Raw genomic sequence first — 19,502 nt, forward strand, 5'->3', positions numbered from 1 at the left:
GTCTCCATTTGCTCACGACGGGCTGGCCGCCTCCATCTTGCTTGAAGATCTTGGCCGAAATCCCATGCGGCGCGAGTTTACATCATCACGCCGGCTGGCATGGTGACATATGACGTCATCACACCGGCCGGCGTGATGATCTAATCTCGCGCCGCACAGGATTTCGGCCGAGATCTTCAAGCAAGATGGGGGCTGGCGGCCCGTCGCGAGCTAATGGATGCAGTAAGTTAAAATTTTTTAGTTTTTTTATACTATTTCAGGATAAATCGATTTGCTGACACGAAGCACAAGGAAAATCAAATTTATCCTGAAATTCGGATCGAATTCCACTTAGTGGGATTCGATTCGCTCATCTCTATTTATAACACCTGGCTGTGAAAATAAAAAATTACATTTATTTAACAAGAAAATAGTGTGTTAAGCCCAAACTTTCTTTTTTACAAAGGATAACAGGAGAATATCACCCAAAAATTTGCTACCTTTTTCTCCTAAATACAGTAACACCCCAAATGTAGTCATAAACTGCTGTTTGTGGATATGACAGGGCTCAGAACGGAAGGAGTGGCATCTGGATTTTCTAACATGGGATTTGCTGAAATGGATTTTAAGAGCAATAACTTTTTTTTTTTTTTTTTTTTTTTTACTTCGCTGTGTGAGGGCTTTTTTTGTGGGACAAGCTGTAGTTTTTATTGACACCATTTTGGGGAACATTTGGCTTTCTGATTGCTTTTTATCTTATTTTTTGGGAGGTCAGGTCACAAAAAAAAGCTGTTTGCCGTAATTTTTTTACGCCAGTCACTTGATATTTTTATAGATTTGGTCGTTACAGATGTGATACCAAATATGTCTATTTTTTACGTTTTACACAATAAGAGTATTTTTAGAAAAAAATAATCATGTTTACGTGTTGCCATTTAGCTATATTTTTTATTTTTTTCCTGGCTATGGTCTTGTGTGCGGACAGTTTATTTGCGGGATGAGGTGACGTTTTTAATGCCACCATTTAGGGGTACGTACGACTTTTTGATCGATTGATATTATGCTTTTTGGGATGTGAGCTTCTGCACTCCCCTGGCGCCAGCAGTCACATGACCGCCAGGTCGGAGCAGGAAGCGGCACATCGCTTTCCAATCTGTAAATACACAGTGCTCCTTCATTGCTGTGTATATAGCAATCTAGAAGGCAGGGACACCCAGGAATGGTCCCTGTCTTCTCTAGGGGTGCCCTGCTGTCAGGGTCCCCGCTCAGCAGCTGCACGCTAATCTAAAATGTCAATTCAGAGATAAACCTGACCGCCCAGGACGTTTGTAGTCTATGGGCGGTCCGGAAGTGGTTAATATATTACTGTCACCGCCAGTTCTGTGAGAAGGTCTGTTAGACGTTCTTCTCTACCTCTTGCATGAGGTTCTTTGTTTTGGTTTCACTTTTTCATCTCCTTTCCTTCTCCCAGCTGTCACCTATTTACACTAATTGTCTCCCTTTATATTCCCTCCCATACTGCCTCACTTTGCAGTTTATACTTCTTCCTGGATAAGTTGTTCACTGCTGGAGGCTGCTACTGCTGATTCCTCAGATAAGCCCTTTTCCTTTATTTGTGTTTCCTTGCTGGCTTGATTCTAGGTGACCCTGACTCCGTCCGTATTAAGTGCAGGGAGCCGGTGGTCGTGTCCCCTCACTATTATAGGGTTTTCAGGTGTCACACAGTATAAGGTACGTGGGCATGCAATCGTCTACCATAAAGACCTTTGCATGAGCATAGCAGTCAAGGAGAGCTCTAGGGGTTTTATAGGGCTCACCCATATGGTCCTTAGTTTGTGATCAAGCCAGTCGGATGTTTATTTATGAGTTCCAGCTTTCTGCAACACCATCCGTGACATTTACATTTACATTGTTTTTATGTGTTAACTACTGCTTGTAAGTTTTAGATGAAAATGTTTGTTCTGATGCTTTTTTTTTATGATTTTTGTTTTTCACAAAGTTACATGAAGGTGGACATTGCTGTCCACAGTCTGTCAAGGCACCGGCAATTATCAGATTGTCTGCTTTCAGGAAGCATATAAGTTTTGGGGGTAATCCCTGTATTTTATAGGTTGTTACATTTTTTTTTTTTCCACCTTAAAGATTTTTGTTTTTCCAGTTGTGGTGGTATTATGAAAATATGAAGATATGTACATGCAAATTTAGGCCAAATTTTTCAGAGGTTTGGTCCATATAACTTGGTTGGATTACACTTTCACCCAGTAATAGTAACTTTTATGCAATTGTTATGAAAAATTTGATTTTGATGCAAACCTGCATGAAGATGTCTGTGCATATCACAATGTGCCAGTTGTCTACTTTCAGAAAATATTTGGGTATGTGGGGTTAGCATGATTTTTTTATTTTGTAATTTAGGTTTTATTTGTACACGTCAAAATAGTTTTCATTACCAAAGGTCAAAAATGTCACCCCTGGCAGCAAAGGGGTTGACCCAGTGGCCTGGAAGTTAACATGACATGGACTGGAAGAACTCTGAAGAAAGCTAGGGGCCCAGAAAACAACAACGGTGAGCAGATAACAAGTACAACAGACTGCTGTTGCAAGTTACAAAAGTTAAAAAGCTTGCTTTGGAGGCAGTGATACAATAAAGTAAAGTGATACATGCCAAACTCTTACCACTTAAAAGATTGGAAGAAGAGAGAACTTTCCTCTCCAGTCTCTTACTCTTCTCTTTTGCATCTCTGACCAGTTTATCAGAAGAACTGTTCCTGCGTAACCTACAGAGGCAAACACATTATAGTTATAACTCTATGCACATATTAACAATGGTGTATGACTGAACTATATGCCATTCCCCATTTCAGTAATCTAGAAATAAGCAAGACCTGCAATATCTAGGAAGTCTGCAATATATATTACCTTTCGTAGCACTGTTTAACACAATATGCTGCAAGGCTGTTTAGTTATCCTTCCAAATATTGCTATTGTATCTACAACCCTAATTCCAAAAAGGTTGGAACGCTGTGTAAAATGTAAATAAATGATAATAAAAACACAATGCAATGATTTTTAATGCAGCGCTGCTTAAGGGTCCATAGATCACAAGCGTCCAGTATTGACAGTCGGCCTTGTCCCTTGAGCATATGGATTTCTCCAGATTCTCTGAATGTTTTGATGTTATGAACTGTAGATGGTTGGATATTCAAAGTCTTCGCAATTTTAGTCCTAGTTCACACTTGAGTGATTTCCATCAGTGATTGTGAGCCAAAACCAGGAGTGGGTCAAAAACACAGAACTGATGCGAATCTTTCCATTATACCTTATCACCGTCTAGGCGCCACTCCTGGTTTCGGCTCACAATCACTAATGGTAATCACTGACCAAATCAAGTGTGAACTAGGCCTAAAATTGCAAAGACTTTGAATATCCTAACATCTACAGTTCATAACATCAAAACATTCAGAGAATCTGGAGAAATCCATGTGCTCAAGGGACAAGGCCGACTGTCAATACTGGACGTTCGTGATCTATGGACCCTCAAGCAGCGCTGCATTAAAAAACAGGCATGAGTCTTATTGGAACTCACTGAATGGACTTTCAGAAATCATTGTCTGTGAACACAGTTCGCCGTGCAATCTACAAATGCATGTTAAAGCTAGATCATGCACAATTCAGAAATGTCGCCATCTTCTCTGGGCCAAAGCGCATTTAAAATGGACTAAGGTAAAATGGAACATTTTTCTGAGGTAAGATAAATCAAAATTTAAAAAATTCTGAAATTGTTCTACAATGTTTACACGCAAAAATTGATGAACCTCTGTCCATCTTTGTTTCTGAGAGACTCAGACTCTCCAACATGCTTTTTTTATACTTAGTCATTGCAAACTGTTCCTCCAGTTGTATTTGTTAGTACCACTTACTGCCAACCTTTTGTTGCCCCTGCCCCAACTTTTTTGAAATTCATTGCTGCCATCAAGTTCTAAATGAGTTTCATTTTTTCATGTCTCACTTTCGACATCTGGTATGTGTTCTATTGTGATTAAAATAAGAGTCTATAAGATATACAAATGATTGCATTCTGGATTTAGGCACTTTCGTTTTTGCTGATCCGGCAGGGTTCAGCAAAAACGCTTCCGTTACTGATAATACAACCATCTGCATCCGTTATGAACGGATCCGGTTGTATTATCTTTAACATAGCAATGACAGATCAGTCATGAACGCCATTGAAAGACAATGGGGGACGGAGCCATTTTCTATTGTGTCAGAGAAAACATTGACTTGCACTGTGGGTCATGACGGATCCGTCTTGCTCCACATCCCATGACGGAAAGCAAACCGCAGCATGCTGCGGTTTGCTCTCCAGTATGAGAATGGAAAGGAATGCATCTTGGAGCATTCCGTGCTGTTCCGTTACGTATTGTCCCCATTGACAATGAATGGGGACAAAAACAGAAGCGTTTTTTTCCGGTATTGAGACCCTATGACAGATCTCAATACCGGAAAATATTAACATTAGTGAGAAAGTAGCCTTTTTACATATAATTACATTTCACACAGCATCTTGACTTTTTGGAATTTCTCAAAATTTTTATTTTTCTCCCAAAATGGGCACCAAAATGAAGAAGAGAGACAGAAGTGGGTACAATTAACATTTACATGCAGCAGATCTGTTGTAGATATTTCAGCAACTAAAAATATCTTCCATTTGAATGGGGTTATTTCTTCAGCATACTTCACATAAATAGGGCAGTTAAAGAAATTTCTGCAACAAATCTGTTGGGTGTAAATATACCCTAAAAAGTATCCCAAAGTGTCAATGAGGGGCAGGAAAAAAGTTTATTGTTGTGAGCAGACTCAGCTATTCAGCAACATTGTGACTGGTTAATGGGAATGGGTCAACTCCATTAACCACATGAAACTGCCAGCACTAACGTATAGTGTGACAGACACAAATTTCTAAATATCTACTTTTTATTGTCAAACCCTCCAGCACATGCTCAGAGGATTGCTTTCTAGTCTGCTTCTCCAAACACGTATCTGTATTTGTAGTTATTTTTACCCTGCTCCCAAAATGATGATAGTTTTAAAAGCCCTTAGAGTAAACAGAACATATTTTTTTTTAAAAAAGGTAAAAATCAAAGCCCGGAGACTATAGGCCGGTAAGTTTAACATCTGTCGTGGGTAAACTGTTTAAAGGTTTTCTAAGAGATTCTATCTTGGAGTAGTTGAATGAAAACAAGCAAATAACACCATATCAGCATAGCTTCTCCAAAGCATTTGACACTGTACCACATAAAAGGTTAGTATATAAAATGAGAATGCTTGGGCTGGGAGAAAATGTCTGTATGTGGGTAAGTAACTGGCTGAGTGATAGAAAACAGAGGGTGGTTATTAATGGTACACTCAGATTGGGCCCTATTCTCTTCAACATATTCATTAAAGGGGTATTCCCATCACAGACAATTCGCTCCCATTCAGTTCTATAGGGCAACGGAAATAGTCGAGCCAGTGCACGGCTATTTTTGGTGGCCCCATGTAAATGAATGTAGGGCAGCTGCGCATGCACAGTACGCCCTCCGTCACTCTCCCCGCTCCGTTCTTGACAGACAATGAGGGCATATCAATTTTTGCAGATGATACTAAACTGGGTAAAGTAATTAACATGGTAGAGGACAGTATACTGCTAAAGATAGATCTGAATAGATTGGAGGCTTGGGCAGAGAAGTGAAGTGTGAGGTTATGCACATGGGAAGGAATAATGCAAGTCTACAGTACATACTAAATGATAAAACACTGGTTAACACTGACATAGAAAAGGACTTTTAGTGGACAGCAAACTAAGCTGTAGAAACCAGTGTTAGGCAGCTGCTGCCAAGGCCAATAAGATGATGGGTAGCATCAAAATGGGCATATATGCCCGTGATGAGAACATAATCCTGCCACTTTACAAATCACTAGTCAGACCACACATGGAGTACTGTGTACAGTTCTGGGCTCCTGTGAACAAGGCAAACATGGAGGGTTCAGAGGAGGGCAACTAAAGCAATACCTGGAATGGGTGGACTACAGTACCCAGAAAGATTATTAAAGTTAGGGTTATTCACTTTAAAAAAAAAGACGACTGAGGGGGGATCTAATTACTATGTATAAATATATCAGGGAGCAATACAGAGATCTATCCCATCATCTATTTATTTCCAGGACTGTGATTGTGACAAGGGGACATCCTCTGTGTCTGGAGGAAAAAAGGTTTGTACACAAACATAGAAGAGGATTCTTTACGGTAAGAGCAGTGAGACTATGGAACTCTCTGCCTGAGGAGGTGGTGATGGTGAGTTCACTAAAAGAGTTCAAGAGGGGCCTGGATGCATTTCTGGAGCATAATAATATTACAGATTACAGGTGCCTGTGTTTTGTGGACCCACGGTTTGCAGTGTGCAACACATCTGCAGTTGTCTTAATGGGGCCTAATTGATTTTAGTTGGACCCGATTTACTAATGTGTCTGAGCCCAAAAATCTGCAGTCGGGAACAGTTAAAGACCCCACAAATAATAAGCCATAATTGAGTCAGTGGCCTCAGACATTAAGCAACTGGTAGTATTATGGTAAGGAGAAAATGAATGGAAGAATTGATAAAGTGGAATCGGTAGTATATACAGTCCTGATCAAAAGTTTAAGACCACTTGAAAAATGGAAAAAAATCATATTTAGCATTACTGGATCTTAACAAGGTTCCAAGTAGAGCTTCAACATGCAACAAGAAAAAATGGGAGTGAGACAAAACATTTTTTGAGCATTCAATTTAATGAAAACAACGAATAAACTGAAACAGGCTGCTTTTCGGCTGATAAAAAGTTTAGGACCACATGCCTTTAAAAGGCCAAATCTGTGCAAAGATGTGGATTCATTGTCATTTTCTGTCAGGTAGTCACACGTTGTGATGGCAAAGGCAAAAAAACTCTCCCTTTTTTAACTTAGTCGGGTTGTTGAACTGCATAATCAGGGTCTCTCACAGCGCGCCATCACTGCTGAGGTGGGACGCAGTAAGACAGTCATTTGGAATTTCTTAAATGATCCTGAGGGTTATGGAACAAAAAAGTCAAGTGGAACACCCAAAAAAATTTCATCAGCACTGAGCCGGAGGATCCAATTGGCTGTCCGTCAAGACACTGGACGATCCTCGACCCAAATTAAGGCCCTTACTGGTGCTGACTGCAGCCCCATAACCATCAGACAGCATCTGAGACTGAAGGGCTTCAAAAACAAAAAACATCTTCAAAGACCTCGTCTCCTTGAACGCCACAGAACTGCTCGTTTGGACTTTGCAAGAGAGCACCAAACATGGGACATTCAAAGGTGGAAGAAAGTTTTATTCTCTGATGAGAATTTTTTTAACCTTGATGGTCCTGATGGTTTCCAACGTTACTGGCATGACAAGCAGATCCCACCTGAGATGTTTTCTACGCGCCACAGTGGAGGGGGCGCCATAATGGTCTGGGGTGCTTTTTCCTTCAGTGGAACAATGGAGCTTCAGGAAGTGCATGGGCGTCAAACGGCCGCTGGCTATGTCCAGATGTTGCAGAAGCATTCCTAATGACTGAGGGCCCTCGTCTGTGTGGTAACGACTGGGTTTTTCAACAGGACAAGGCTACAGTATACAAAGCCCACAGGACAAGGGACTTCTTCCAGGAGAATAACATCACTCTTTTGGCCCATCCTGCATGTTCCCCTGATCTAAATCCAATTGAGAACCTTTGGGGATGGATGGCAAGGGAAGTTTACAAAAATGGACAACAGTTCCAGACAGTAGATGTCCTTCGTGCGGCCGTCTTCACAACTTGAGTAATGTTCCCACTCACCTCATGGAAACGCTTGCATCAAACATGCCGAAACAAATTTTTGAAGTGATAAACAATAACGGCGGATCTACTCATTACTGAGTTCATGTTTGGAAGTTTTGGGAGGGTTTAGTTTTTTTTTTGAGGTGTGGTCCTAAACTTTTGATCAGCTGAAAAACAGCCTGTTTCAGTTTATTTGTTGTTTTCATTAAATTGAATGCTCAAAAAATGTTTTGTCTCACTCCCATTTCTTCTTGTTGCATGTTGAAGCTCTATTTGGAACCTTGTTAAGATCCAGTTATGCTAAATATGATTTTTTGCCATTTTTCAAGTGGTCTTAAAGTTTTGATCAGGACTGTGTATATATATATATATATATATATATACATACAGTACAGACCAAAAGTTTGGACACACCTTCTCATTCAAAGAGTTTTCTTTATTTTCATGACTATGAAGGCATCAAAACTATGAATTAACACCTGTGGAATTATATACATAACAAACAAGTGTGAAACAACTGAAAATATATGTCATATTCTAGGTTCTTCAAAGTAGCCACCTTTTGCTTTGATTACTGCTTTGCACACTCTTGGCATTCTCTTGATGAGCTTCAAGAGGTAGTCACCTGAAATGGTCTTCCAACAGTCTTGAAGGAGTTCCCAGAGATGCTTAGCACTTGTTGGCCCTTTTGCCTTCACTCTGCGGTCCAGCTCACCGCAAACCATCTCGATTGGGTTCAGGTCCGGTGACTGTGGAGGCCAGGTCATCTGGCGCAGCACCCCATCACTCTCCTTCATGGTCAAATAGCCCTTCAAAGTTTTCCCAATTTTTCAGCTGACTGACTGACTTTCATTTCTTAAAGTAATGATGGCCACTCGTTTTTCTTTACTTAGCTGCTTTTTTCTTGCCATAATACAAATTCTAATAGTCTATTCATCAAGAGAATGCAAAGAGTGTGCGAAGCAGTAATCAAAGCAAAAGGTGGCTACTTTGAAGAACCTAGAATATTACATATTTTGAGAAAAATAAATATTACATATTTTCAGTTGTTTCAAACTTGTTTGTTATGTATATAATTCCACGTGTTAATTCATAGTTTTGATGCCTTCAGTGTGAATCTACAATTTTCATAGTCATGAAAATAAAGAAAACTCTTTGAATGAGAAGGTGTGTCCAAACTTTTGGTCTGTACTGTGTATATATATATATATATATAATAATCACAGGTCGGCACTGCTGTATATGGTCACGGTGCACGAGTCTATGGGATGGCGTCCCAATGTAGAATCAATGAAAAAGACCGGCACTCGAGCGAGTGCCGGTCTTTTTCATTGATTATATATATATATATAAAGAAAATAAAAAGAGGTTTCTCATCCTGGATCTGGAGGTACCCCGAGAAACCTTCGGGACTGCACAGCTCCAGGATTCGACGTTATTGCGGGCTAGAGAAGGTGTGTCGGTTATCAATGGCGTTGCCCAGCGTCCCGACGCAGATACCGTATTTTCTCACCTGGCCTATAACCAGGACCTATTATACAGGGTAGACAAGGTGAGGCAGGAGGTGGTGGAACAAATGGTGGTGCCCCAGCCTTACCGGCGAATTGTCTTGGATTTAGCGCATGCGCATGTGTTGGTAGTGCATCTGGGGGTTAAGAAAATGCTGGAGCGAATTCTACAACGGTTCTATTGGCCTGGGATATATGAGGAAGTCCGGAGGTTCTGTCAGTCCTGTCCAGTGTCTCAGGTGACTAGCCCCCAACCTCAGTATCGCAGTCCACTGGTACCTATGCCCATTATAGAGGTGCCCTTCGAAAGGATCGCCATGGATCAGGTAGGCCCCATTATTAAATCAGCCTGAGGTCACCAACACATCCTGGTAGTGTTAGACTATGCCACGCGGTATCCGGAGGCGGTCCCATTGCGCCATAAATCGACCAAGGTAATAGCTAAAGAGCTCATGAGTATGTTCGCCCGGGTGGGGATACCAAAGGAGATTCTGACGGACCAGGGGACACCCTTTATGTCCAAAATAACAAAGGAATTGTGTAAGCTATTAAATATTAAACACCTGCACGCGTCCGTCTACCATACCCAAACCAATGGGTTAGTAGAACGGTTTAATAAGACCCTGAAGTCCATGCTAAAAAGAGTCGTGGCTAAGGACGGGAGAGATTGGGACTTACTGTTGCCCTATGTTTTGTTTGCGGATCGGGAAGTGCCCCAGGCGTCCACGGGTTCTCGCTCTTCGAGTTGTTATATGGGCGACATCCCCGTGGGCTACTGGATATCGCTAAGGAGGCATGGGAGCAACAGCCTACGCCTCATAAAAGTGTGATACAGCACATAGGAAAAATGCAGGACCGAATAGGGGTCGTGTTGCCGATCGTCCATGAGCACATGGAAGCGGCACAACTGGCCCAGAGTCGGGTATATAACCGATCCGCCCGGGTAAGGACATTTCACCCGGGTGACCGAGTTCTTGCACTCGTGCCCACAGTCGAGAGTAAATTCTTGGCCCGGTGGCAAGGACCCTATGAAGTTAAGGAGAAAGTGGGCCCAGTTGATTACAGGATATACCAGCCAGGACGGCGGAAGCCCGATGTGAATCTACTAAAACCTTGGAGAGACAGAGAGAATTTGTTTGGAGACAGCCCGCCCTCTGTCTGGACGGCAGGGAGTGACTCGGGGTCATCAGGGGTTCCTGAGAACGCCGCTGGGGTGACGATAAGGGACGGACTGTCGACCAAACAGGCACGAGAGGTGAGAGAATTCGTTAGTCGGAATAGGGACGTATTCTTTGACCTTCCTGGACGTACCACCTTGATCGAGCATGACATAGTCACCGAGCCCCGGGTGAAAGTCCGCCTAAGACCATACCAAGTACCGGAGGCTAGGCGACAGGCTATTTCGCAGGAGGTAAGATCGATGCTACATCTAGGGGTCATAGAAGAGTCAAAAAGCGAGTGGGCTAGCCCGATTGTCCTTATTCCCAAACCGGATGGTTAATTACGGTTCTGTAATGATTTTAGGAAATTAAATGAGGTATCAAAATTTGACGCCTATCCCATGCCTCGGGTGGACGAGTTGATGGAGCGGCTGGGAAAAGGTATTTTTTAATCCTAGATCTCACGAAAGGCTACTGGCAGGTACCTCTGACGGAGGCGGCAAAGGAGAAGACGGCCTTTGTCGCCCCGGAGGGGCTTTTTCAGTATAAGGTGTTGCCTTTTGGGTTGCATGGCGCTCGGAATTGTCGTTTTTGAAAGGAAAAAAAATCCTACACAAATCTGCTGAAAATTAATATGTTTATTGTTAACGTGTAGTTTTTTTTTTGTAAATCTTTCTTTTTCATTTATACTTAATATTTTGGTGTTTTTGTTTTGTTTTTTACTTTATTTATTTTTTTACTAACTTTTAGCCCCCTTAGGGACTAGAACCCTTGTCCTATTCACCCTGATAGATCTCTATCAGGGTGAATAGGAGCTCACACTATTCCTGCTGCTCTGTGCTCTGTGCACACAGCAGCAGGGAGCCGACTATGGACGGCTTCAGTAGCGTCCTGGCTGCCATGGTAACCGATCAGAGCCCCAGCATTACACTGCTGGGGCTCCGATCGGAGGAGCAGGGGAGAGGGGATCCTGTGGCCACTGCCACCAATGATTAATACTGGGGGGGGCGCACTGCGCCACCAATGTTTTTAATACTGGGGTGGGGGGCGCACTGCACCCCCAATGATTAATACTGAGGGGCTTGGGGAGGCGCACTGTGCCACCAATGAAGAGAAGTCTCTCATTCATTTATATACAGAAGGCAGGAGCTGGCTGCAGAATCACATAGCCGGCTCCCGACCTCTATGAGCGGTAGCTGCGATCCGCGGCGGCATCTGAGGGGTTAACTACCGCAGATCGCAGCTATTGCTCATAGAGGTCGGGAGCCGGCTATGTGATTCTGCAGCCAGCTCCCGCCTCCTGTATATGAATGAATGAGAGATTTCTCTTCATTGGTGCGCAGTGGCCATAACCCCTCCCCTTCTCTTGTCTTCTCTCCTCTCAGGCCTCGTACGTCCAAGCAAGTACGGTCATTTTTGGGCCTGATTGGGTATTACATGAGGTTCATTCCCCATTTTTCCACCTTGGCAGCCCCGTTAACCGGACTCTTGAAGGGTAGAAAGTCGGTGATGGTTCGCTGGGGGGAGCAGGAGGAGGAGGCGTTCTCCCGTTTGAAGTCGGCCCTATGCGAGTGTCCGGTTCTGGTGACACCCGACTTCAAGCGGGAGTTTGTAGTTCAAACAGATGCCTCGGGAGTAGGACTAGGGGCTGTGCTTTCCCAGGAGCTCAACGGGGCAGAGCACCCCGTGGTTTTTCTAAGCCGCAAGCTTACCCCAGCAGAAACCCGGTATAGCATCGCGGAGAGAGAGTGCCTCGCCATCAAGTGGGCACTCGAGTCTCTCAGATATTACCTTTTAGGGAGAAGGTTCCGTCTGGTGACTCCCCTCTCCAGTGGATGAGTCGGGCTAAGGAGGGGAGCGCTCGGGTTACCAGGTGGTTCTTCTCCCTCCAGAACTTTAATTTCACTGTTGAGCACAGGGCCGGCCGCTTACAGGGGAACGCAGATGCCCTGTCCCGGGTACACTGCTGTGCATGTGTTCACCCCCTCAGGCTTGAACAGTATGTTCAAGCCCTCAGGGGTGAACAAAGGGGGGGGATATGTAGGAGAGTCCCCGGGATAATAATGGATGGACAATACGTGCCACCAGAGGTCCTAGCCTCGGTGGAGTAAGAACCGGATCATTGCGGTTACAGTGGCGAATGCTGCTGGCGCAGCGTGTCCGGGCCAGTTCTTACTGGGAACAGGTAAAGAGCAGGGTGGGTGCCTGTTCGCCACGGCCAGCCCAGGTTTTTGGTGGAGCTGGGCCTTTAAAGAACCCAGCCTGCTGAAGATGGGGGGTCGGGTGTGTCTTGCTGTGCTGGAGATTTCCACAGAGTCAGTGCTGGTGAAGGAGAGTCTGGGCGCAGCACACATTTAAGGATAGCCCTGGGACCTGTGGTGCTACTAGCCAAAGGGGCTCTGGCCTGAGGGAGACAAAGGCAGGTAGCCTAGAAGCCTGCAGGACCGCTGTGGTCTGTCCAGAAACAAGGTGACTCAAACCTGCTGTTTATTTTCTATGGAAGGACTTTTATTCTATGCACTATGTGGATATGCACCTGTGTGGCCTGCACATTGCCTGTTATGCCTTTGGTGTGAATAAAGTCACTGTGTATCACAAAGACTGTCTGTGATTGCCTCAATACTGCCGCCGTTACCGTTGCCTACCACGATATATATATATATATATATATATATATCTTTTTGTTCTTTTTTTTTCTCTTGCTTTTTTCTTTTTTTTTCTTTTTATCTTACTACCCTTGTATATAAGCTTGGAGCTGTATACTGTGTTCTTTTTCATATATGTTGGTTATTATAAGCAGGGCCGTATTTACTGCTCATGCTGCCCTACTCAAAAATCAGGCAGATTATCGGGAAAGAAACCTTACTATTTAACCATGTGCTATGCCAGGATTAGCTAAGTGAAGCGGGCTCCTGCCTGTGCCTGCTTCACTAAGCTTTTAGCTTAAATAATTTAGAAATGCTAGGCCGTGAAAATGAAAGATTACATTATTTACAATAAAATGTTGCTTTAGGACCAAATTTTTCATTTTCACAAGGTAAAAGGAGAAAATCATGCCACGCATTTTTCCTGAATACAGCAGCACTCCATATGTGATTGTAAACTGCTGTATGGGCACACAGCTGGGCTCAGAAGAAAAGGAGCGCCATATGTTTTTTGGAGGAGAAATTTGGATTCATTTTTCCATCACAATATACACTGCTTGTTTCCATGGTTACAGACAACCCAGCAATTCATCAGTGGCGGTCATGCTTGCACACTATAGGAAAAAGCGTCAGACTCTCTGGTGGCCGGGACCGTGGGAGCTCACATAGGCTTTCCTATATTGTGCAAGCACGGCCACTGCTGATGGATTGCAGGGTGGTCTGTAACCATGGAAATGAGCAGTGTATAATATGGACAATCACAATACATTAGTAAGTGGCCTGTATTAACTTTCTCTAAGTTAGATATTAAATCACTTACAAATCAGCAGCAGGGTCAATCTCTCTTTCTTTGCCTGTCTGCAGCAGCCTTATACTGTTCCTGCTCCACACCCTCCTTCCCTGCCTATAGACTTCTATGTAATCTGATCCTTCAGTGAGCAGGCAGCTGTCTTCACTGAAGATAGATATGAGCAATTAATTGAGAATTAGGCCTTGTTCACATCTCCATTTGGAGAGCAGGCAGGCTGTTCTGGCACGGAGCAGCTTGTCGAATCTCGCAGATCCAAAGTTGCTAGATCCTTTACTTCACCACTGGATCCCCATTGACTGCAATGGGATCTGGTGGTGATCCGGCCGATTTTGGACTTAAATTGCATGTTTCGGCCCGACATGCAACTTTTTTTTTGTCCCGCTGACAGCATTTGCACCGGATCAGGCTGCCGGATCTCAGAAACGAGATATGGACGCAGCCTTAGTAAAGAGTCAGGGGGTGCCAGAGGGGAACCTGAGAGGGGAAAAAAGCATATTTCTCTGATGAGATATGATGAGATATATTAGAGAGTTTTTAATATGCACCTGTACTATTAATTTATGGAGAAACAAAAGAGAAACAAATGAAATTACTGTTTAATTTCCCTGAAATTAGTGCTGGCCATAGAGTTTTAGTCTGTCAGACCCTTTGCTTTTCCAAAAAAATAAAAAATGACTAAAGTCTCCCTTTACTAAAATAACATGTAAGGCTACTTACACTCACACTGGCGTTTTGGTTTCCGTTTGTGAGATCCGTTCAGGGATCTCACAAGCGGTCCAAAACGGATCAGTTTTGCCCTTAATGCATTCTGAATGGATAAGGATCCGCTCAGAATGCATCAGTTTGGCTCCGTTCCGTCTCCATTCCGCTTTGGAAGTGCTGCTTGCAGCGTTTTGGTCTCCGTCTGACGAAACTGAGCCAAACGGATCCATCCTGACACACAATATAAGTCAATGGGGATGGATCCATTTTCACTGACACAATAGAAAACGGATTTGTCCCCCATTGACTTTCAATGCTGTTTAAGACGGATCCGTTTTGGCTATGTTAAAGATAATACAAACTGATCCGTTCTGAACGGATGCATGGGTTGTATTATCTGAACGGATGCGTTTGTGCAGATCCATGATGGATCCGCACCAAATGCGAGTGTGAAGGTAGCCTAAAGTTCTGTCTGCAGCACTTGCATGTTCATGGGGAAACATATTGGGGTTCATTTACAAAGAGAAGTTCACTGCCTGTATGGATACTAAAATGAAAAACAAACCTTTATTTGTAGGATAATTAAAACCCCAACCTGGGCGAGGTGCCCTTTGTATCACAGGCACTAACCTCACTAAGAATCTACCGAGCACTTTACATTAGGTGGGCACTTGTATGTGTTTAGCCACCTCCAAATGAATGTTGCTCAGTACGTGGAGGCATTAGAGAAAATTGTATAACAAGGGCGTGAGTGGACTAATTTCCTGGTGATGTAGGTTACACAAGCACGAAATAGCTCAAATTACAGATCAAATAACTTATTCAATTGACCTGATGCCCCAAAAAGTCAGCCAAGCCCACAAATCAGATCTACTTCTGATAATGGTGAAATGCCTCAAAAAACAAATGTAGACTTTCTGTGCATTTGATCTGTTAGGGCTGTTGACTGGCTATATCTGTGCTAATCTAGTTTGAATACTTCTATGTTGCTAACTAAATCAATCTATTCCTGCTCAACACGTTTCACCAGCCTTTGAGCTGGATCATCAGGAGCCGAGGATATGAAAGCAACCACTTCAAGCTAATATTTGAGAACACACTCTGTATCAAGTTGTGGCCTCAACTGATATCATATCAAGCACGTAGAGAATGGAGAACGAGGCCCCCTCTGGTGGTGTGAGGCCGCGCGTCCGGTTCTGGTATGACTGTGACGTGTGGGCCTCCACGTGCGCCTTAAAGGGGTTCTCCGGGAATTAAGAAAATTAAAATACTTAAATATTACTTTATGATAAATAAATTCCCAAATACCTTTCATTAGGTATAATGGCTAGTTTTGTCTGGGGAGCAATCATTAGGAGAAATAAAATGGCTGCCCTCCTATTAGTACACACAAAACCTGTCCTAATCAGACAGCAGGACAAGTTACTTGTGGGGTAAAGAGCTGCTTCATTATGATCCTGAATACAGGTGCATCTCTGGGGGAATGGAGATGATGAGGAGACATGAGAGGATCGTTGGGGTGTAGTAATGAGCAGCAGAATTTGTATGCAGTCTCTGTTACCACAGCCACAGTCTGTACTGTCCATTCTCCCTGTACTAAATTCCCTGGATATGCTGTATTCAGGATCATAATCCCTGACAAGTAGATCAGAGAGGAGGATGAAGCAGCTCTTTATCTCAGTGTTGTGAAGTAACTTGTCCTGCTGTGTGATTAGGACAGGTTTTGTGTGTATTAGGATGGCAGCCATTTTGTTTCCCCTGATGATTGCACCCCAGACAAAATGAGCCATTATAAATAAAGGTATTTGGGAATATATTTATTATATCATAATATTTTTAAACCGGAACGCAGCAGGATGGACTGGCCATCGATGATAACAGAAACAAGAAGGGGGGTAGGTGAAAGATCAATTAGTATACAGGGCGAGGAGACATGTAAAGGGTACCCATTTGAGACGAACCCTGTGATATACAAATGGGTCTGGGAACAGGAATCATATTAAAGACAAAAGGTTATATATAGGGGCCTAACGATATAGGCTCCACATGTGCATGTGATAAGATACACTAGTCCCGAGGTTTTGCAATTAATAAATGATCGAATATCAAAGATATTACCAGTCAGTGAGAATGTAAAATGTTTACCTTGTAAAATAAAATTATTAATTGCAAAACCTCGGCACTAGTGTATCTTATCACGTGCACATGTGGAGTCCAATACATGGGAAAAACAGAGAATTTAGAAGGCACATTGGCGAGCACTTGGGCGACATCTGTAATGATAATGATACTCCGGTCACCAAACATGTGAAATTGTTTCACAGTGCCAACCACAATACCCTCAAGTTCCAGGGAGTGGAAGTAATCAAACGGTCACCAAGTGGTAGCAGGTTTGATAGACTAGTCCTTAAAAAAGAGGCAGGATGGATATTCAGATTACGCACCGTAAAACCAACGGGCTTGAATGACCAGATTAAATTAGCTTGTTTTATTGATTGAATATCTGGGTATCAAGATATGTGTTCTGATTACAATGCTTGCTCATCATCCAGATTGCTTCATAGCATTAATCTAAAGATAGGATCTGACATCTGGTCTTTATATTCCTGTTACCAACATGCAAGGGCTAACGGGAATAATGTCCTACCATCATTTTTGCAACCAACTGAGACATTTGGAACAATATTATAGGTGATTTTGACCTTTTATTGAGCTTGCAATTAGGGATCGACCGATATTGATTTTTTAGGGCCGATACCGATAATCTGTGAACTTTCAGGCCGATAGCTTATACCGATATTCTGTGAATTTTCCTTTTTGAAAAAAAAAAAATTCCTACACAAATCTGCTGAAAATTAATATTTTATTGTTAACGTGTATTTATTTTTTTTTGTAAATCAATCTTTTTCATTTATAATTAATATTTTGGTGTGTTTTTTTTTTTATATATAGCTATTAGCCCCCTTAGGGACTAGAACCCTTGTCCTATTCACCCTGATAGATCTCTATCAGGGTGAATAGGACCTCACACTGTCCCTGCTGCTCTGTGCTTTGTGCACACAGCAGAAAGGGAGCTGACTATGGCAGCCAGGGCTTCAATAGCGTCCTGGCTGCCATGGTAACCGATTGGAGCCCCAGGATTACACTGCTGGGGCTCCGATCGGAACTGCCACTGCCACCAATGAGGAGTAGGGGAGGGAACCCTGTGGCCACTGCCACCAATTATTATTACTGGGGGGCTCACTGCGCCACCAATGATTAATACTGGGGTTGGGGGGGTGCACTGCGCCACCAATGAAGATAACTCTCTCATTAATTCATATACAGGAGGCGGGAGCTGGCTGCAGAATCACATAGGCAGCTCCCGACCTCTATGAGCGTTAGCTGCGATCCGCGACAGTTAACCCCTCAGGTGTGGCACCTGAGGGGTTAACTAACGCAGATCGCAGCTACTTGTCATAGAGGTCGGGAGCCGGCTATGTGATTCTGCAGCCAGCTCCAGCCTCCTGTATATGAATTAATGAGAGAGTTATCTTCATTGGTGGTGCAGTGCACCCCCTCAACCCCAGTATTAATCATTGATGGCGCAGTGGCCACAGCCCCTCCCCTCCTCTTGTCCTCCCTCCTCTCATTGGTGGCCGCGTCAGCAGCAGCACAGGGGGGAGGGAGACACTGCTTCCTTCTCCCGTGCTGCTGAGGGAACATGGAGAGCGCTGACAGCAGCGCGATCTTTGTTCCCGATATGTTATCGGTATATCGCAAAATAGATGCCGATAACGTTCAAAATCCTGAATATCGGCCGATAATATCGGTAAAACCGATAATCGGTCGATCCCTACATGCCATAATTCTTATGGCCTGTGTCACTTCCCCTCATCCTACCTTACACCCTGAGGGGTTACTAATGGCAACCGTAACCCTTGAGGTGTTTATCATCCCATTTTCATATGGGATATAGAAATCTCATATATATAAACACTGGGTTAATGTTCTAGGATGATATCTGTGTGGATGCTCAATTATTACAATATGCATGATATGGTCCAACTAGATACATGTATTTCTGATGTGATGACCAGCTCCGGAGATTTTGTCAGTGGAGCGATGCCTATATCGTTAGGCCCTATATGTAACTTTTTGTCTTTAATATGATTCATGTTCTCAGACCCATTTGTATATCACAGGGTGCGTTTCAAATAGGTACCCTTTACATGTCTCCATGCCCCGTATACTAATTGATCTTTTACCTACCCCTCTTCTTGTGTCACGACCGCTATCCCAGCAGCAGGGGAAGGGGGACCCTTATCTACGGATGGGAAATAGAATGGCCACCCCTGACTAACCCTAAGCTGGCACCTGTCTGCCCTGAGACCCTAGACGGGGTGTGAACCCGTGCGGCGAGCAGGATGCCTAAACCCTCAGTCACCCTAACAAGACTAGACTGGGGAAAGGCCGATGGGAGCACTAGTCACCATCACTCACGTCTAGGAGAACAACAGGGGAAGACAGCAACAAAAACAATCTATAGCAGAGATAGACTTATCCAGTCACGAGCAGAGAAGGCGATCCCAAACACGACAGTCCACGCTGGACAAGAGCTCCACAGCAACACCGTCAAACGATCTCCTTCAAAGGTCAGAATAGCACTGGAAGTAAGGACTATATCTGGCAATGACTGCAAGTGAAACTGAAACTAATATAGTAGCTGGGAGTGGCAGACAGGACTCACCTGAGAAGGATGCCTACAAACTCCCAGTCAGGACAAAAAGGTTCACAAGGCAAAACCCGGATGACATACCCTGAACCACGGAGCAAACTCACAAGCTATCGCGAGTAGCAAGTCGCTGCGACC

The 19,502-nt window shown here is 43.5% G+C and overlaps 1 protein-coding gene across 1 annotated transcript in view; it reads right to left on the reverse strand.

The window, feature by feature from the left end:
* EML3 (EMAP like 3) overlaps positions 1-19,502 on the reverse strand; it is a 185,708-nt gene that overhangs the window by 112,214 nt on the left and 53,992 nt on the right. Inside the window, exon 5 of the mRNA XM_040409590.1 lies at positions 2,656-2,756. Coding sequence (XP_040265524.1) covers positions 2,656-2,756 — 101 coding nt within the window. The remainder of the gene's footprint in view (positions 1-2,655; positions 2,757-19,502) is intronic.

This window comes from Bufo bufo, chromosome 10 (genome assembly GCF_905171765.1).
Source record: "Bufo bufo chromosome 10, aBufBuf1.1, whole genome shotgun sequence".
In the NCBI taxonomy this organism is placed as follows: Eukaryota; Metazoa; Chordata; class Amphibia; order Anura; family Bufonidae; genus Bufo; species Bufo bufo.